Here is a 21,701-nt window from a genome sequence, read left to right on the forward strand (position 1 = left end):
CTAGTGATTTAATCTGTCCTGGTAGCATTTTCTGTTGATGCTAGAAAGCAGATTGGTCTGAGAGAACTCTGTAGATAATACCCCAAAAAACCCAAGCCCAGACGAACAAAAAGAGCGTTTATATTTTCTTCCATATAAACTGAACCTTCTTTGGGCCTTTACTGCTTTCTTATAAGTCAAGGAATATGGAAGAGGTGCTGGACAACTTAGAAACCAGGTTAGACTATTTGGAAGAACAACATTATGCCCTAGTCACATGGATAAAACTTTTTTTCTCTGCTGGTCACTTCCACTCTGTGGCAAAGAAGACATCGCATGCTGAACTCCAGGCTCTGATGTCTGTTTTCTTGACATCTCTGCTCAGATATCTTAGAGGCATCTCAGACTTATTGTCCAAAACAGAACTCTTGTGAGTTTTTTTCTCTCTGCTGAACTGCTCCTCCTATCTTAGCTCAGTAAATGGCAGTTTCATCCTTTCAGTTCCCTGGTTGGAAAGTCATTTTACATCCCATTAATCAGCAAATCCTGTCATCAAGTGTACCAAAATCCAGTTGCTTCTCACCACCACCACTGCAGCTATATTTCTTCAAGCCACCATGATCTCTGTCGTGTGTAGTAGATTGAAAAACATGGCCACAATAATTTGTACTTCCTCCCCAGAGGTGGAGTCTTTTGCCCACCCAGTGAATCTGGGCTGGCTTTGTACCTGCTTTGACTAGTGGAACGTGGTGGGAGTGATGTGTGAGATCCAGAGCCTAGGCTCAAAACAGCATGCATCGTCCATGTTAGCTCTTCTGGAACGTTCCGGTCGCCGTTCAGGCTAGACCATATGGAGAGAGAGGCCAAGGCAAGATGAGTTAAGCACCAAAGCCCCTGATGCATGGATGAGCTCCTGCCCCGGTCTAGCTGCCTGTTGACTGCAGCTGGTAGAAAAACAGCCCAGCTGATCACAGCCTGAACTGCCCATCCGCACGATTGTAGGAAATAATAAATGGTGGTTGTTTAAAGTCACTAAGGTTGGGGGATTTCCCTGGTCGTCCAGTGGTTAAGACTCCACACTTCTACTGCAGGGGGTGCGGGTTCAGCCCCTGGTTGGGGAGCTACGATCCTGCATGCTGTGCTGTGCAGCCAGAGAAAAAATGATGATAAAGTCACTAAGTTTGAGGTGGTTTGTTATGCCACAGTATCACTTATATTATTGTAGCACCCTTATGTCTTGTCTCTTCCTCCTCATTTCACCCCGATCTTCCCACCTGTACCCTGTCTTCCACAAAGCAGCCAGAATGATCCCTTTAAAACTAATAGCAGATTGTCACTCCTCTAATGAAAACCTTGGCTGGCCTCCTCTCTTGTTCAGTGGAGCTCCTAACGTCCTTACCATGGCCTCTTCCCCTCATTACTTCTCTGACATAATTTCCTTTCCACTCTTTTAGTTGTTCTGCAGCTGCCACAGTGGCCTCCTTGCTGTACCTTTTTACTTGTTGAATGATCTTAATAACTTATCCTCTCTGAATTTGTCCCTATGGTATAAAACGGGGTAATGCCTGTCTTACAGAATCATGTAACGTTCTTAGCAGAGTAGGCTTTCAAATGTTACTGGGAGTGGGGAGAAATGTAAATAGCCGCGAGCATACTTTTTCTTGCCTTCCCTTTTTCGGCAGGAAGTGTTTTTGTTTTTTAATTCTTAGAGTTGTGTTCCCCCCATGCCCACACACAGTCTTAAGTGAGTGAAGGAGCACATTCTCACACTTTTTAAAAAACTGGCTGCATTTGAAGATCATATTGTAAAAGTGGGTTCCTGTTTTGCTATGAGCTTGTGGTAGTGTCAGTAGTGTGCATGTGGGAGAACTGTTGTCAAAGGGGGGGAGCCCACCACACCATCATCACGTGGGACTTTAAGAAGATTAGTACCTGGTACTATTCCTGGGAGCAGACAAGCTACACAGATTTACATACTGCTGAAACATGCAGCACATCTTCTTGAGCAGATGGGCACCTACACTTAAATAACTGAAATAGTCACAAATAATGGGGATTATGGTTTTATGAAGAATAGATTTCTCTAAGACAGAGATCCATAAGTCTTGATGATAAAGATTTTTTTAAATTGTTTTTAAAACATTTCTATTCTCTCTGTTCTTCCGCTCTTCTTGGTGCTGCATTACACACACTAACGTGAACTTTGGCCCACCCAGTTGGAATCATAGGAGGAACAGTTATTATGAACATACTAATTGAACAAACATGAGCTTATTAAATGTGAAGTCTTCAGGGAAGCTTTTTAAACTCAGTGCATGGAAAGGATATCATCAGCACCTGAAGGAAATAATACCACCACACCAAAATGTTAGCAGTGTGTGTCATTGGTGTAAGCGTTAAGAAAGGAGGTGTGGCGGCGTGGCTGTGGCACACATCATGGACACATGTGCCCTGGCCTCCTAACAGTCCGCTCTTCCCCACCCTCCAGAAAGCCAGAGTGAATCTTTTAAAGCCCAAGTCAAGATCCTTAGTCCTCTGCATGCTCCAGTGGCTTCCTCCTTTGCTCTTAATGAAATCCAGAGCTCTTTCCGTAGCCTGTGAGGCCCTAAGTGCCTTGGCCCGCCCCTGCTTCTGACTCATCTCTTCCTTCACTCATTCTGCTTCAGCCAGCCAGCCCTCTTTGCATCTCTCAGGCCTTGCATGGTCCCACCTGAGAACCTTTGTACTTACTGTTCCTTCTGCCTGGAATGCTTTCCTCCCAGATTTCCACAAGCCTAGCTCTCTCACTTCATCTAGATTTCTGTTGAGATATTCCCCCATCAAAGAGGCTTTCCTGACTACCCTATATAAAATAAGTACTTCCTCTTTCACTTTCTCCTTACCCTGCTTTGTGGTTCCTCATAGCACTTATTAATTCTTGACATGTAGTTGTTTGTGTTTCTCTCCTGATAAGTGTGTTCACTGCTTTATTTCCAGAACGTAAAACAGGTCCTGTGTAATATGTACTCAATAGATTCATTGAATGAGTGAATTAATTGTGTTTCTGCCCCTTCCCATCCTAGCACAAGAGGGAGAATTGGAATATATTCACATAGTAGATAACCCACAATTTCAAATACAGATACTCTCCTGACCTTAAAAACATCTCTGTGTTTATTTCAACCTAAATAAAATGTGAATTTTAAGAAAAAAAAAAATCTCTATGTTATTTTAGTAATGTAACAAGCATAGAATGTTTACAGTGTTCCAGGTACTGTATTTGACATTGTGAATTCAAAAATGTATAAATGCACATTGTCAGATTCATTTGGACTTTATATAATAGTCTCTATCATTATTTTCACAGTGCTCATTTGCACATTACACATTTTAAGAAGCCCTGCTGTAACTAAGTATGTAACTTTGTTTAATCCAGTATTTTTCTAAATTGCACACACACAAAATACTTAATTTCCACTAAAACCAGCAGTAAATACATATCACTATGTCCATTGCTATGTTTTGAATAACATTGTATTGACAAAACCAGTTAACCACATTCAATCAAGAGAGAATAATTAGAAGCATAAGACATTGGAAAGGAAGAGGGAAAGCTATTTCTACATGCAGATAATGTGATAGTATATGTTGAAAAGCCAAGAGAGTCAATAACAGCAGAACACCTAAACAAAAGGAATTGAGTAAAATGGCAGGATATAGAATTAGCAAACAAAACCGAATACTTTCTATATGTACACAATAAAGAAAATAATGAATAATTGAAAATATGGTAGAAGTCAAGTTTCCATTTCCAATAACATCAAAAAGATAAAATACTTAATAAACTCAAGAAAAATGCCACGTCTATAGGAGGAAAACATTTCTGAAAAACATAGAAGTAGACTTGAACAAATGGAAAGACATTACGTATATCATGTTCATGAATAGAAAAACTCGGCATTACAAAGACTTCAGTTCTCCCCAAGTTAATGCATAAATCCAGTCCCAGTAAATGGTTTCTTGTTTTGTTTTGTTTTTTTCTGGCACTAGACAAGTTGATCCTAAAGGTCACATGGAAAAATAAACAAGAAAGAGCAACCAAGAAATCCCTGAAAGAATGATAAAGAGCACAAAACTCCACCTGATTTTAAACCACAAATCTCTATAATTTAAATTGTGAGAGCAGGGGGTGTAAATAAGAACTCTCTCTACTTTCTGTTCAGTTTTGCTACGAACCTAAACTGCTCTAAAAAATAAAATCTGTGGGGCTTCCCTGGTGGTTTTAGTGGTTGAGAATCTGCCTGCCAATGCAGGGGACACGGGTTCGAGCCCTGGTCTGGGAAGATCCCACATGCCGCGGAGTGACTAGGCCCGTGAGCCACAATTGCTGAGCCTGTGCGTCTGGAGCCTGTGCTCCGCAACAAGAGAGGCCGCGATAGTGAGAGACCCGCACACCGCGATGAAGAGTGGCCCCCACTTGCCGCAACTAGAGAAAGCCCTCGCACAGAAACGAAGACCCAACACAGCCATAAATAAATAAATAAATAAATAATTTTTTTAAAAAAATAAAATCTGTTATAAAAATTGTGTACCAATTGTGTGGTATGATGTGTGGACAGACATATTGGCCAATGGAACAGAATAGAATGTCCAGAAATAGACAGTAAATATAGAAATTTAGAATAAAGTAGCACCTCAAATCACAGAGGAGAAGGTGGGACAACTGGATACTTATTTGATAAGAGATAAAATTGGGTCCATATCTCACACTGTATTCCAAGATAAACTACAAATGGATAAAAAAGTTTTTTCTTATATTTTACACTTTTTATTTTAAAATAATTTTGGACTTGTGAAAAATAGTACAAAGAATTTTCATATATCCTTCACCCAGATTCCCTAAAGGTTATTATTTGCTACATGCTTTATCATTTATTCATTCTGTCTCTGAAATATTTGAGAGTAAGTTGCAGACCTTATGTCCCTTTACCTGTAAATACATCAGTGTTCTAAAAGCAAGAGTGTCTTAGTCTGTTCAGGTTCTTTAACAGAATACCATAGACTTATGGTGGTGGCTTATAAACAGTAGAAATTTATTTCTCACACTTCGGGAGACTGGAAGTCTTAAGATCAAGGTGCCAGCAGGGGTCTGGTGAGGGCTCACTGCTTGGTTCATAGATGGCCATCTTTTCACTGTATTGTCACATGACGGAAGGAGTGAGGGATCTCTTTCTTATTAGGGCACTAATCCCATTCATGAGAGCCTCACTCTCATGATGTAATCCCAAAGGCCCCACCTTCAAATACTATTACACTGGGCATTAGGATTTAACATGAATTTTGGGGGAACACAAACATTCAGTCTATAGCAGAGAACATTCTCTTATATAATCAGAGTACAGATATCAAGATCAGGAAATTAGCATGATAAAATGCTACTCTCTAATCTGTAAGCCTTACTGGGACTTCTCCAGTTGTCCCACTAAACCGTTGTTCTGCTCCACAGACCAGGCCAGGCTCACACATTGCAGTTAGGTATCAGGTCTCTCTAGTGTCCTTTGATCTGGAAGAGCTCCTCAGTCTTGTTTTGTGTTTCATGACCATGACATTTTTGAAGAGTACAGGCTTCTTGTGTAGAATGTCCCTCGAATTAGGTATGTCTGATGTTTCCTCATGTATACATTTTTAGCGTGAATACCACAAAAGTAATACTGTGTCATTGATTGTACTGTCTTGGGAACTGTTTACTTTGGTCACCACGTAAGCTGGTATCTGCCAAGTTTTTCCATTCTGTAAAGGTACAGTTTTCCTTGTAATTAATAAGTATTCTGGTAGATCCAGACAACCCACACATACCCCTCTTTGAGGAAGGACTTGCTCAGTTGTGGCATGTGCGGTCAGCAGACAGCTTCCAGCAGTCAGCTCTCAGCTCGTTCAGTGTGACTCAACTCACCCAAGGTCACACCCTTCCTGGGCAGTGGCATGCAGTGCTGAGTGAGAAGGGGTGGACTTCTTCAGAGCTCCCTGCCTGTGGCCAAAGCTTGAATAGGCCTGCACTATAGTGAGATGTCTACCTCTGCCCAATTCTGCTTCCCCCACCTCCTTTCACATGTGTTGATCCCTAGTGAGTATCTTGCACCCCAAACTCTGTCTCAGCACCTGATTCCAGAGAACCCAACCTAAGACAAGTATCTTTGTGGGAAAATCTGTTCATGATTACTTGCACTTACTCTTTTTTAGCATCTGTTGAGGACTCTTGCTTGAAACAATTACTGTGCTGGTTGCCAAATGGTGATTTTTTAAATTCTATGATTTCTTCTACATTTAATAATTAGAATTAAACCGAAAGGAAGAGCTTTCCCTCCTCCCCATTTATTTATTTATTTATTTATTTATTTGGTTGTGTTGGGTCTTCGTTTCTGTGGTCTCTTGTTGCGGAGCACAGGCTCCAGACGCGCAGGCTCAGTAATTGTGGCTCACGGGCCCAGTTGCTCCGCAGCATGTGGGATCTTCCCAGACCAGGGCTCGAACCCGTGTTCCCTGCATTGGCAGGCAGATTCTCAACCACTGCGCCACCAGGGAAGCCGCCCATTTATTTATTTATTCATTCATTTACATCGTCGTGCTCTCATGGATTCTTATTTTATGGGTTATAACGTATCATTTATTTTTTATAAATTTATTTTTTATTTATTTATTTATTTTTGGCTGCATTGGGTCTTTGTTGCTGCATGCAGGCTTTCTCTAGTTACAGTGAGCAGGGGCTACTCTTCATTGCGGTGTGCAGGCTTCTCATTGAGGTGGCTTCTCTTGTAGCGGAGCACGGGCTCTAGGTGCACGGGCTTCAGTAGTTGTGGCACGCAGGCTTCTGTAGTTGTGGCTCACGGGCTCTAGAGCACAGGCTCAGTAGTTGTGGCACACAGGGTTAGTTGCTCCACAGCATGTGGGATCTTCCCAGACCAGGGCTCGAACCCGTGTCCCCTGCATTGGCAGGCCAGTTCTTAACCACTGCGCCACCAGGGAAATCCCTGTATCATTTATTTTTGTTGCTCAAATTGTCCCAGATTTAGCCAGTAGGAGCCCTTTTAGTTTGGTTTCTGTGTCCTTTTGACCTGTCGCCATCATTTTTCTTTCGTTATCTTCAGGTGCCAGGAGATTTTTTTTTAGGCTTATCTGATACTTTTCCTACCCCTGGAATCTGCCATTTCAAAATGGACCAAATCTGAATATAAAAAATAAGAACCTTCCAACACTAAGAGAAAGCATGGCTGGATGATCTTACAACCAGGGAGTAAGGAAAGCCTGATTAAAAAAATTTTTTAAATGGATGTGACATAGTTCATAGGGAAAAAAAACAAAAATGGCTTATAAACATATGAGAAGATGCTTACCGTAATTTATTTAATGCAAAGTAAAATTACCCTGTAGTATCAAAAGTCTGAAGATATTATATTGTAGAGAAATAAGCAGCCTCATGCATTGCTTGTAGGAGTATCAAAATGGTACAACCCCTATAATTGAGTTTGGGGAAAGCAGACAGATTTACTTTCAGTCCAGTAATCGCACTGTTAGAAATCTACACTGAAGATAAACTTCCACAAGTAAACAACACATGCATAGGGTTATTCATTGCTGCACTGTTTGCAACAGCAGAAGATTGGAGACAACCCAGATGGCTATCAATAGAGGCCTGGTTGTATAACTGGAACACCCACACAGTGGAATACCATGAAGTGCTTTAAAAAGGAAACAATGGTTGTCTCTGTGTACTAATGTGTAGTGATTTCTAGGGTATAAGTGAAAAAAGCAAGGTGTAGACCAAGATATTTAAAGGAAGAAATTAGAAATACATACTTACTTGCTTATTTTGCTAAAAGAAGTAGTGGAAGGATAAAACAAACACTAATAAAAATGATTATCTGGGGTGAGGGGGTGAGGAATGAAAGCCAGGCCTTTCTGAGTACCTTTTTACATAGTTTTTTTTTTAACTTTTAAACATTTATATTTGTTACATATCCAAAATAAAAATAAAACAAGGGTAAAAGCAAACTGTAAAATTTGAAATCATGAAACAAATGAACTTAATTTTATGAAGTTGGTACTATAACTACACAGAGGAAAGAATTCTTTCTAGTGAGTTTTGAAAGTAACACAGGACTCCTTAGTTGGATGTAGTTTAAAGCCAAAACAGAATAAAATAAAAAAACTGCAAAGAAATCTTAAACTAGTATGTAGTTTTTAAACTGTTTTATGTACATTTTAGGATAAACTGAATAAATAAGTAAATTACTTAGGAACTAAGATTTTCATTGTGAAAGTAAAGAGATACAAATACGATGCCAAGAAATTAAGAAAAAACTCTGTAATGTTCTATTTGAATTGGAAATATCAGTGTGAATATAAATATAAATGTATAATACTCCTTTTGTAACCCAAAGGGCCTAAAAGCAATGAAACTCCAGTAGCTGTGAGCACCCTGAGAATTCAAAGCTTGGTTTCTAAATATCATTAAAAGAAACCAGTGGCCCTTGAAGAAGTGGCTAATGTCAGGTCCAGGGTAGGAAAATATAAAATGAGCCTGGGACATCTTGTACTGTGCAAGGAAGTGCTCAGAGACTAATGGGATGATCAGGACACTACAGGAGTCAGCTGGAAGAGGCATTAGCGAAGTGGGGCAATTTGAACATAAAAATAACAAGTGTACTTGATGACACATCTAGTAATCTAGTAAATAAAATCCGTAGGTTTCTGTATTGATATTCAAGAAGAGAAAAACTAAGTTTATTTGCTAACAATGGAGGTGAATTTTTAAAATTTATTTATTTATTTATTTTTGGCTGCATTGGGTCTTTGTTGCTGCGCGTGGGCTTTCTCTAGTTGGGGCAAGCTGGGGCTACTCTTGGTTGCAGAGCGCGGGCTTCTCGTTGCGGTGGCTTCTCTTGTTGCGGAGCGTGGGCTGTAGGCGCAGGCTTCAGTAGTTGTGGCACACGGGCTCAGTGGTTGTGCCTCGCAGGCTCTAGAGCACAGGCTCAGTAGTTGTGGCGCACGGGCTTAGTTGCTCCGTGGCATGTGGGATCTTTCTGGACCAGGGCCCAAACCCATGTCCTCTGCATTGGCAGGCGGGTGCTTAACCACTGTGCCACCAGGGAAGTCCTGGAGGTAAATATTATACCAAATTTTTATTCTGAAAATGGGTAATTAAAGGGAAATAATTATATTTTTGTACTGCCTTTTTAGAATGATTCTAGTTCATCTCCAGTGAGGGAAAGCTCTTTACAGAAGAATGCCAGCTTAAAACTATGGAAGTAAATAATAGAGGGCTTTTAATGGTGATTTTCTAATTCTACAAAATAATAGATTCAGGCAAGGCATATCAGTGATGCTAAAACTGTTAGGGGAAGAAGATATTCACATACCCTTAACGTTTTACTCCACAAAAGATTCCATGATTGTCAACGTGAAAAATGGACCTTTACAAAGGAGACATTTGGTGGTCACTGCCTTACCAAATGGCCCAAACGTAGCATCACTGATAGTGACAAACTTAAATAATGTGTCTCCTGAGTATCTCCTTAAATACTATACAGTACCCAGATGAGTATTCTTGTCCATCCTCTCCCACCTGCTCCCTCAAATTATACTCAAGCCATTAGACTTTGAATGGAATGGTAGGAGGAGGAAGAGATTGGGGTAGATGAAGAAGTGAAGGACACCAAAAAGAAAGTCAGAATGTAGCACATTTCACAAGACATATGGCCTCTTCTCTTCAAAAAGTCACTGTCATTTGGGATTCTGGGAAGATGATGGTAACGGTTTATTATTTTTGAGTCTCCCCCAAATCACTGCATATAAACAGAACAACTTGAATTGTATCTACAACAAAACCAGTTTGCTAGAGAATGGGGATGAGCTTTAGACAGCCCAAATGACCACAGAGACAGCAACTTAAACTATGATATGAACAATAAATATGTACGTATGTTCTTATAGACCTAAGTGAGGAGGGTTATAAGTAAGAGAAAAATATAATTTGTAATGGTTATTTGCTCTAACAAATTAGATACGGTACAGCTATTAGAGAATGTAGAGCATATATGCAACAAATTATTTAAACCTTTCAGTAATCATATTACTGGCAGTACTAATGGTCTCATTGATTGAAATAATATCAGGCATCTTATCTGACCACAATACTATGAGACTAGAAATCAACTACAAGAAAAAAACTGCAAAAACACAAACAAGTGGAGGCTAGAAAATATGCTACTGAGCAACCAGTGGATCACTGAAGAAATAAAAAAAAAATATGGAGACAAGTGAAAACAAGAACACAGTGATCCAAAATCTATGGGATGCAGCAACAGCAGTTGTAAGAGGGAAGTTTATAGTGATAAAGGCCTACCTCAGGAAACAAGAAAAATCTCAAATAAGCAACTTAACCTTACGAGAAAGGATGAGAAAAACAAGAACAAAACCCAAAGTTAGTAGAAGGAAAGAAGTCAAAAATCAGAGCAGAAATAAATGAAATAGAGACTTAAGAAAATAGAACAGATCAATGAAACAAAGAGCTGGTTCTTTGAAAATAGTTTTAAAAATTGATAAACCTTTAGTCAGACTCATAAGAAAAAAAGAGAGGGCCTGAATCAATAAAATCAGAAATTAAAAAGGAAGTTAAAACTGACACCACAGAAATACAAGAGATCATAGCAGATTATTACGAACAACAATATGCCAATAAAGTGGATAACCTAGAAGAAGTAGACAGATTACTAGAAGTGTACAATCTCCCAAGGCTGAACCAAGAAGAAATAGAAAATATGAACAGGCCAATTACCAGTAATGAAATTAAATCAGTAATAAAAGAAATCCCCAACAAACAAATGTCCATGACCAGATGGCCTCACAGGTGAATTCTACCAAATTTGAGAAGACGTAACACCTATCCTTCTCAGACTATTCTAAAAAACTGCAGAGGATGGAGTGCTTCTGAACTCATTCTGTGGGGCCAGTATCACCCTGATACCAAAACCAGACAAAGATACCACAAAAAAGGAAAATCACAGGCCAGTATCACTGATGGACATAGATGCAAAAATCCTCAACAAAGTATTAGCAAGTCAAATTCAACAATACATTAAAAAGATCATTTACCATGATCAAGTGGGATTTATTCCAGGGATGCAAGGATAGATCAGTATCCACAAATCAATCAGTGTGATACATGATATTAACAAATTGAAGAATAAAAACCATATGATCATCTCAACAGATGCAAGAAAAGCTTTTGACAAAATTCAACATCCATTTATGATAAAAACTCTCCAGAAAGTGGGTACAGAGGGAACATACCTCAACATAATAAAGGCCATATATGATAATCCCACAGCTAATATCATACGCAACAATGAAAAGCTGAAATCATTCCTCTAAGGTCAGGAACAAGACAAGAGTGCCACTCTCACCATTTTTATTAAACATAGTATTGGAAATTCTAGCCACAGCGGTCAGAGAAGAAAAAGAAAGAAAAGGCATCCAAATCGGAAAGTAAAACTGTCACTGTTTTCAGACTACATGGTACTATACATAGAAAATCCTAAGGACCCCAGCAAAAAAACTACTAAAGCTCATCAATGAATTTGGTAAAGTTGCAGGATACAAAACAAATATCAGAAATATGTTGCATTTCTATATAGTAACAACAAACTAACAGAGAAATTAAGGAAACTTGCATTTACCATCTCATTAAAAAAAAAAAAAAACCTAGGAATAAACCTACCTAAGAAGGTAAAAGATCTGTACTCAGAAAACTATGAGATACTGATGAAAGAAATTGAAGATGACACAAACAGATGGAAAGATGTATTATTTTCATGGATTGAAAGAATTAATATTGTTAAAATGACCATACTACCCAAGGCAATCTACGGATTCAATGCAATCCCTATCAAAATACCAAGGGCATTTTTCATAGGACTGGAACAAATAAGTTTAAAATTTGTGTGGAGACACAAAAGACCCCAAATAGCCAAAACAATCTTGAGAAAGAACAGAGCTGGAGGAATCACGCTCCCTGACTTCAGACTATACTACAAAGCTACGGTAACCAAAACTATGGTACTGGCACAAAAACAGACACATAGATCAACAGAACAGGATAGAGAGCCCAGAAATAAACCCACTCACTTATTGTTAATTAACCTATGACAAATGAGGCAAGAATATACAATGGGGAAAAGACAGTCTCTTCAAAAGTGGTGCTATAAAAACTGGACAGCTACATGTGAAAGAATGAAATTAAAACATTTTCTTGCACCATGTACAAAGATAAACTCAAAATGGATGAAAGACCTAGATGTAAGACCTCAAACCATAAAACTCCTAGAAGAAAACATAGGCAGAACACTCTTTGACATAAATTGCGGCAGTATTTTTTTGGATCTATCTCCTAAGGCAAAGAAAATAAAAGCAAACGTAAACAAATGGGACCTAATTAGGGGACTTTCCTGGCGGTCCAGTGGTTAAGACTCTGCACTTCCACTGCAGTGGGCACAGGTTAGATCCCTGGTCAGGGAACTAAGATCCTGCATGCTGCGAGGTGTGGCCAAAAAAAAGGAAGGAGGGGGACTAATTAAACTTAAAAGATTTTGCACAGCAATGGAAACCATCGATAAAACGAAGAGACAAGCTACTGCATGGCAGGAAATATTTGCAAATGATATGACCAATAAAGGGGTTAATATCTAAAATATATAAATAGCTCATACAACTCAACATCAAAAAAAAACCTGATTAAAAAATGGGCAGAAGACCTGAATAGACAATTTTCCAAAGAAGACATACAGATGGCCAACATCTGGCACATGAAAAGATTCTCAGCATTGCTAATCATCAGAGAAATGCAAATCAAAACCACAGTGAGATATCACCTCACACTTGTCAGAATGTCTATCATCAAAAAGACCACAAATGACAAATGTCGGCAAGGATGTGGAGAAAAGGGAGCCCCTGTACACTGTTGGTGGGAATGGAAATTGGTGCAGACACTGTGGAAAACAGTATGGAGGGTCCTCAAAAATTAAAAATAGAGCTACCATATGATCCAGCAGTTCTACTCCTGGGTATATATTCTAAGTAAATGAAAACACTAATTTGGAAAGATACATGCACCCCAGTGTTCATAGCAGTATTACTTACAATAGCCAAGATATGGAAGCAACTTAAGTGTCCATCGACAGATGAATAGATAAAGAAGATGAGGTACATATATTACAATGGAATACCACTTCATCATGAAAAATAATGAAATTTTGCCATTTGCAATAACATAGATGGAACTGGAAGATATTATGCTTAGTGAAATAAGTCAGAGGAAGATACTAAATGTTATCCCTTATATGGGGAGTCTAAAAGAAAAAAAAACTAGTCAGTATAACAAAAAAGAAACAGACTCGGAGATATAGGAGAACAAACTAGAGGTTACCAGTGGGGAGAGGGAAGGAAGGAGGGGTAACGACTGATGGAGGATTAAGAGGTACAAATGACTATGTATAAAATAAATAAGCTACAAGGATATATTGTACAGCACAGGGAATATAGCCAATGTTTTATAGTAACTATAAATGGAGTATAATCTTTAAAAATTGTGAATCACTATGTTGTACACCTGAAACATACAATATTGTAAATCAACTATACCTCAACTTTTAAAATGCTGATTTATAATTGGATCAAAAAATTAAATAAAAGGGATAAATCTAACAAAATATGTGCAAGGTTTGTGTATTGATCAGGTAAAAGCTAAAGTGAAGAGATATGCTGTGATCATGGAATGGAAGACAATATTATAAAGATATCAGTTCTTTCTAAAGTGATCTATAGAGTCAATACAATACCAGCCAAAAATCCCAGCAGGCTTTTTTTTTTTTTTTAATCAATAAGATGAGCTTAAAATTTATATGGAAATGCAAAGGACCTAAAATAGCCAAAACACTTTTGAAAAAGAAGCTGGAGGAGTCATACTGTCTGATTTCAGGATTTTCTAAAGCTGCTTGGAATCAAGTCAGGGTGGTGTTAGAGTAGGAGTGGACTATAGATCAATGGGGCAGAATAGAGACTTCAGAAATAAACCCTTACAAATATAGCTGATTAATTTTCATGAGATGATCCAGGGGTTACTCAGTAGAGAAAGTATAGTTTTGTTGGCTAACGATATTGGAACTATTGTCCATCTCTAGGCAAAAAAATTAACCTCAATCCTCACTTCATACCATATATTTTTAAAATCAGCATTTAAAATCTATTACAGACCTAAATGTAAAACCTATAAACCTTGTAGAAGTGAACATATGAGAAAGTCTGTGTGACCTTCGGTTGACAAAGATATAGAGAAAAGCCATCTTTAGAACTGGAAATTTTAGAACTGAAAAATACAATAGCCAAATTAAAAAACTCATAAAAGTCTGCTCAGTAGCAGAATGGAGAGGGCAGAGTAAAGAATCAGTGAACTTAAAGATGGAATAAAAATTACCCAGGGTGAACAACAGAAGAAATTAAACTGAGAAATAAAGATGAATAGATCATCAGGGACTTGTGAAACTATTAAAAAAAAAAAATCTAAACTGTGTGTCATCAGAGTTCCAGAAGGAGAGAAGAATGAGAGTGTGGCTGAAAAAGTACTTGAAGGAATAATAGCTTAAATTTTTGCAAATGTGACAAAAGACGTAAACCTACAGGTTCTAGAAGCTGAGTGAATGCTAAACAAGATAAAGAAATCCATGCCAAGACACATCATAACCAAACTTGTGAAAACTAAAGACAGATAAAATCTTGAAAACAGGGACAAAAGTTTACCTTACCTATGGGGGAAAATTAGAACAACAGCAGGTTTTTCATCAGAAACTGTGGAGGCCAAAAGGAAGTGCTATGGCATTTTTCAAGTGTTAAATGAAAAGAACTGTCAACCCAGAATCCTGTATCCAGCAAATATTCTTCCCTCAAGGTTGAACGTTGGCAATTACAGATTGTCAGCACATCCTTACACTATAAGTATGCAAAGCAAAAACAGGATGAAGGCAGTTATAATGGCTTTCTCCTCACATGCTTCTCACTTGTCAAGGAAGAAAAAGTTTTTTCCACCATAACTTTTCCTTTTCCGAAGATGTATCCATTAGCCAGAACTGTATCACATGGCCACAGTAGATGCAAAGGATGGTGGTAAAGTGAGAGTATCTGGGATTTTCAATCTCAATTAGTGGGGAGTAGGTGAGAAAAGGGGGCAGTTAAGTGGAGAAGAGCATGTGGCCAGCTCTCAGGTTCACATAGAAACTTAAATTTAGATTAATATTATCTGCAAATGAGATTATACATGGTCACTGACATGATTGAAAAAAGGACATTCATTATACCTTTACAAGGCACATGTAACCATTAGTATGTGTAATGTTTTTTATAGTTCTGGCTTTATCATCAAAAGAACTTTTAAAACTATATTGGGATCCTCAGAAAATGGAATATCCCTCTGTGAGGCCAGAGGCTCTGCAGACGGCTCAGCGTTCGTTGTCCCTAACTGTCCTTTGTCTGTGTAGTCGGAGGGGCAGCTAACAGATCCTGGGGGCTGGTTCCACTCCGCCCTGTGCCAGGCGTTGTTGACTCAGTCGCGTCCCTTCCTCCAAGAAAAATCTGGAAGGAACTACAGATTAGAAACTAGTAATTACATACCAGTGTCAGGAGTGTTATGATAAGGGAATTATATAGTGCTGTGGGAATGTATGCTAAGGAGATTTATTTACCCCACTCCTGTGGTCAGGAAAGCCCTCTTGACGAAGTAGTTCTGGTCCTTCTTGGTTTGTCTAGCTTTGTTTTTGGTATGGAACAGTTTCGTTGTTTCCTGTAGTTGCGTGTTGTCCTAGTGGGAAGTTGGAAGAGGCAGCCACCAGAAACTGTTAGCCAGATGCAATTTAAATCAGAACTCTGCTCTGACAAGTGTGATCACACAGTATGTTATCAACTTTTGATCTTTACTAATGTGATTACTAAAAATGGTATCTTCATGTAGTTTTACTTTGGATTTCTGTTATGAATGAGGTTGACCATCTTTTTTATGTTTGAGATGTTTGTATTTCCTTTTCTGTGAAAAAGTGGGTTGTTTAAAAAGAAACTCATTGATTTGTAGGTACTCTTTAAACAGAGAAATTAGTTTTTAGTCCATAGTAAGAATTGTGAGTATTTTTTCCTAGTTTCTTGTTGTCTTGTAGTGATTTTTTTCGAGCATTTGTTTTTACTTTTATGCAGTCAAATATATCAGTATTTTCCTATGGCTTCTGTGTTCTGTGTCATACTCTGAAATACCTACTCAGCTCCAAAAGTGTATATATTTTAAAATTTCCCTTGTTTCATGTAGTACATGCATGATTTTGTTTTTATTTTTATTTTTTGCATTTAAATCTTTGATACATTTGGGATTTATCCTGACCTGTGTTGTGAATCTCAATGGTATCTTTTTTCAACATGGCTACCCATTTATTCTGATGCTATTTATTGGCTCTGTCCACACTGATTTGAAATCCCATGTTTATCATATAGTGAATTCTTATATGTATTTGGTTCCATTTGGGAGCTTTCTGTTCTGTTCCAGTGATCTATTTATTCATGAGCCAGTACAACTGTTTTAATAATTGGGGCATTTGTAATATTTTAAAAATACTGTGCTCTAGGATTTGACTTGACTAGTGCTACTTCATTATTCATCTCTTTCAAAATTTTCCTACTTCCTCATGTAAGTTTATTTTTCCACAAATGAACTTTGGAATCTGACTACTTAAAAAATAAAAGCACTTTTATTGAGATGACACTAAATTTATAAGAATAACCTCAAGAGAATTGCCATTTTAATGATGTCTATTCTATGTAAGGATATAAGCCTTTCCACTTGTTCAGATTTTTATTAGTGTCCCTCAGAAACATCAAAATGTTTCTTTTTGTATAGATCTTGCTCAATTCTTACATTTACTCCTAGGAACATTATTTTTTTAGGTGGCTTTGTAAATAGAACTTTCTTTTATTATAACTTCTACATAGTGATTACGTGTATATTGGGAATCTACTGATTTCTGTATATCAGTTTTTGTACACTATCACCTCTTACTTATAATAGTTTTGCAGTTGGTTTTCTTTGACTATAACAGAAGGTAGTCATATAATCTACAAGTAGTGATACATATGTCTCCTTTTCAATTTCTATACAATTAATTTATTTCTCTTTTACGATTGTGTGGCTGCTGTAGTGCTTCCCAATCACTTCATATATGGCACCTAATGAAAATTATATTTTTAGTAGCGTACACTAGCATGAAGGGGAAATGCTTTGTGAGGCCAGAGGGGACCAGCCCAGGGTTTAACTACCCCAGACCATACCTGAATGACCTAAGATGGGCTGGAAAAAGCCCTATGCCTCTCGGAAACAATGTTTGAAAAAAAAAAAAAAAAAGTAATGATCATGAACCTGCTTGCTATGTTCCTGTCTTTAGTGGGAATACTTCTATTGTGTTTTCTCATTAAATTATGTTGGTTTGGGGATTGAGATAGATATATTTTAGTTTACTAAGGAAGTATCCAGATACTCCTATTTTATCAAGAGATTTTAGTCAAAAATGGATATTGAATTAATAAACATTTCTTAAGTATTGTTGCTGTATGCCAGGCTTTGGAACTAAAACACTGAATAAAATGAAACACACTCCAGGAAAGAATACAAGTCCAAATACACTTGAGTTCAGATTTTTTTTTTTAAATTAATTTTATTTATTTATTTTTGGCTGCGTTGGGTCTTCGTTGCTGCGCGCGGGCTTTCTCTAGTTGCGGCGAGCGGGGGCTACTCTTCGTTGCGGTGCACGGGCTTCTCGTTGCAGTGGCTTCTCTTGTTGCAGAGCACAGGCTCTAGGCGCGCGGGCTTCAGTAGTTGTGGCGCGAGGGCTCAATAGTTGTGGTGCCCAGGCTTAGCTGCTCCACGGCATGTGGGATCTTCCTGGACCAGGGCTTGAACCCGTGTCCCCTGCATTGGCAGGCGGATTCTTAACCACTGCACCACCAGGGAAGCCCTTGAGTTCACATCTTATCTACACTGCATGTACTAGCTCTGTGACCTCAGGGACGTCCTTTAATTATTTTGAGTCTTAGTTTATTTATCTGTAAGAGGGAACTAATGATAACTGTTAGGGTTGTTATTGTTCTAAGACATGATCCCACATTAATGCAGTCCAGCAGGGTGAGACAGACATGTCAACAAATAATTGCGAAAAATGAGGTGGTATGGTAGAGATGGAGGGGTGAGCAGCGTTGAAATAAAGGAGTGACCCGCTCTGCCTAGAGTGGGACTCAGGAAGGCTTTGCCAAGGAGGGAGTGTATACGCCAGGTCTTGAAGGATGAATAGGGGAAGCAACAGTGTGTGAAACAGCCTGATGTATTTAGGAAACTGCAGTTTTTTTCAGGATAATTAGACCGTGGGTATGGGCAAATGACAAGAGACTGGAGAGGTGGACAGATTGTAGATCACAGAGGGCCTATAGTGTTTGCTCCTCTGAAGATTGTGGACTTTTTTCTGTAAGTGACTGGTGGGTGTTGATTTGCTGGTGGTGAGGATGTTGTTCAACTGCAAGTAGAGTTGCTTTAAGCTATCGCATTTGAGAAGGTCCTAAAACAAGGCAATGGGAGAAATGGGAGGGGGAGGCGGATGTGAAGAGACTTAGGTAGTAGAATCAACAGGACCCAGAGGCCATTGGACTATCCAGAGCGGAGGAATAAGGAGCAGTTCCCAGGGTTTCAAACTAGGAAGAAAAGTGCTCTAAAAATTACAGGATTAAGTTCCTCTTTTTTTTTTTTTTTTTCTGTAGAAAAATAACAATGTGTTTTGTGTGTAGCTTTTACAAAAAGTTTGGTAAATTACATCACAGACTACTTAATTAAGTACCATATGAGTGCCATAGAGGAGAGTTCCGCTCATTCTGTGGGTAGCGTTAAGAAAAGAGCTAAGCAAAACATCGTAACTATAACCGTATTGATACGCCTAAAGTTAACAAAGGTCTGAAGAAAACTTTTAATCTGATTGCAATGTTTATGATAAAGAATAATTTGAATTTTAGTGTTTCCATGGTTTTTGAGTGTGCAGTTCTGAATTTGCATTATTGTTTACATTTTACAACTAAATTTTGTGTTTATGAAAATGATATTAAGGTGAATAGTCAACCTGAAATAAAGTTTATATACAAGTGTTTAAAATATATTCACTGTGTTTTCTTCTATTCTAGTTACACTTTCTGGAAATGGAGAGAACGGTAAGGCACTTTTAACTTTTACTCTCAAGTTAAGTAGACTACTTATGGTATCTTAATTACAACCCATATACTTGTTATTTAGTGATGACTGTGTGTGTTTTGGTTTCCAGAAAGAAAATATATATTCTTAAAGCTTAAGTGATTAAAAGGAGATGTGTTATTAGATTTATTTTTATACATTCAGTATATTCTCATTTGTGTTATTTATGTAAGTTGAAGTTGCTGTTATTTTGTAAGGCATCTAGTACCCAAACTTCTTTGATGTATTTATATACATATTTTTGCCTTGTATATTCTTCAGAACTCTTTATAGTAGCAGTTCAAAGATTTTTAATTTCAGTCCTAGCTAAGTTTGAGGAGGAGGTGTTGTTTCATGATGTCTAAATTTTATTGGTGGTTCTCTTGTTTATGCATTTGTTTCAAATAGTACTTTACTACTCATAGTCATTTAATTAAGTAACCAGACTCTGAATTTGTAAATTGTATTACTAGTTCATTTTGAAATGGAATTAAAGTTTTAATGACTAGTCAAAGAGACAGTGTCTAGAGAGAAAAATCATTACTCAGAATTTTATTGAGATAAAAGAAAATTTTAAGTCCTTTGAGATCAAATTTCAAAAATAAAATTTGATTTGAGATATGAAAATCCAGAGGGTTTCTAAAACAGTTCAATAGTTAGAAACTTTTTTTTTTGTGGTGGTTGTTTTTTTGGCCGAGCTGCGTAGTTTGCAGGATCTTAGTTCCCCGACCAGGGACCGAACCCGTGCCCCCTGCAGAGGAAGAGCTGAGTCCTATCCACTGGACCGCAAGGGAAGTCCCTAGAAATTATTAATAAATATTCTTTTTTTTTTTTTTTTTTTTAAAGGATTTTCTTATTTATTTATTTATTTATTTATTTATTTTTGGCTGTGTTGGGTCTTCGGTTCGTGCGAGGGCTTTCTCCAGTTGCGGCAAGCGGGGGCCACTCTTCATCGCGGTGCGGGGACCGCTCTTCATCGCGGTGCGCGGGCCTTTCTCTATCGCGGCCCCTCCCGTCGCGGGGCACAGGCTCCAGACGCGCAGGCTCAGCAATTGTGGCTCACGGGCCCAGCTGCTCCGTGGCATGTGGGATCTTCCCAGACCAGGGCTCGAACCCGTGTCCCCTGCATTAGCAGGCAGATTCTCAACCACTGCGCCACCAGGGAAGCCCAATAAATATTCTTATTGTTGAAAATAGAAGGCATTAAGCATGTAAACCTCAAGTCGACTTTGGATCTAATTTCTCAGTAACAGAATAAATATAGACTCAATCTTGGTAGGCTTGTTTTTCTTGCTTAAAATCAAAACTGTTTCCTGTGTGTTGAAAGCACAGATATAGAAAGCAGAGAATTTCTGAAGTTCTTATAAAAGAACTTTTAACTTGGATCATTATGTCCTGGGGCTATTTTCCCCATGTCTTTCAGAGAGTCTTTCAGTAAAGTCTTTTGTTTGCTTATTTGCTTGTTTCTTAATTCAGTTACAGGTGATTTTTGAGTCAGACTTTTTGATTTATAGGTTCAGTTTTTCTTTGAACTTTGATTCAATTTGATGAGTTAAGCTTTTACTTTAAGTATTACTTCTAACCAATAGTTTATAGCATATATATGGGATTATTAGTAATCACACTAATTTGAACTTATTTAAAAACAATATTTCCTGTTATTTATAATTTGATAACTACAGTCTATTAAGTACTTACTATATTCCAGGCAGTATACTAAGAGATTTATTTTATCTTTTCTTTCTTTAACTGAAGGTTAAGATTTTTTAAGGCAAAAACCATGTGTTTTTGTTCTTACGGAGAGCAAAAATATTCTAAAAAAATATTAAATGTTTAAAAATTGTTAAAGTATATTGTTCTATATTCTAGCCTTAGTTGTAAGTAACTCAGTGATTAAGAAGTTTAAAGTTAAAGTAACCAAGCTATGCAATAATATGTAGATGAGGATTGACAAACTTGATTGAATATGGGGGCAAGGCAATGATATAAAAAAGTGAAATGAGCTAGGTGAAGATAAAATTGCAGACTTGATAAATGGTTTCAGTGTTGGTGTAACAGGAGACTGAGCTCCAGCCTGTTTTTCTAAAGGAGAAACAAATGAAGGGATGCTATTGAATCCATTGGTTAGACCATGGGGTTTAGCCTAGAGGGAGCTGGAATAATAGAGAATGCAGATTTTGCGAAACCACAATTTTCAATGAGGATGACAATCAGTTTTTGTGAAAGTGAAAAGAAAGCATATTTGAGAATAGAAGGAAGTTGTGGTTAGGGCTTCATCTTGGCACCAGATGTTATCTCTGAAGTAGGATGTGACCACTAAGATAATAATTTAAAAAGCGGAGGAAAATTAGTTTAGATATGACACAGTGAGAAAGACCTTGGGTTTTTATCAAGC

The 21,701-nt window shown here is 37.9% G+C and overlaps 1 protein-coding gene across 4 annotated transcripts in view; it reads left to right on the forward strand.

The window, feature by feature from the left end:
* The window catches only part of ZDHHC20 (zinc finger DHHC-type palmitoyltransferase 20), a 70,126-nt gene that overhangs the window by 6,878 nt on the left and 41,547 nt on the right, over positions 1-21,701 (forward strand). For all 4 annotated transcript variants that reach the window (XM_057533094.1, XM_057533096.1, XM_057533097.1 and 1 more), the window contains exon 2: positions 19,261-19,287. In XM_057533094.1, the coding sequence (XP_057389077.1) occupies positions 19,261-19,287 (27 nt within the window). The remainder of the gene's footprint in view (positions 1-19,260; positions 19,288-21,701) is intronic.

This window comes from Balaenoptera acutorostrata, chromosome 18 (genome assembly GCF_949987535.1).
Source record: "Balaenoptera acutorostrata chromosome 18, mBalAcu1.1, whole genome shotgun sequence".
Classification (NCBI taxonomy): Eukaryota; Metazoa; Chordata; class Mammalia; order Artiodactyla; family Balaenopteridae; genus Balaenoptera; species Balaenoptera acutorostrata.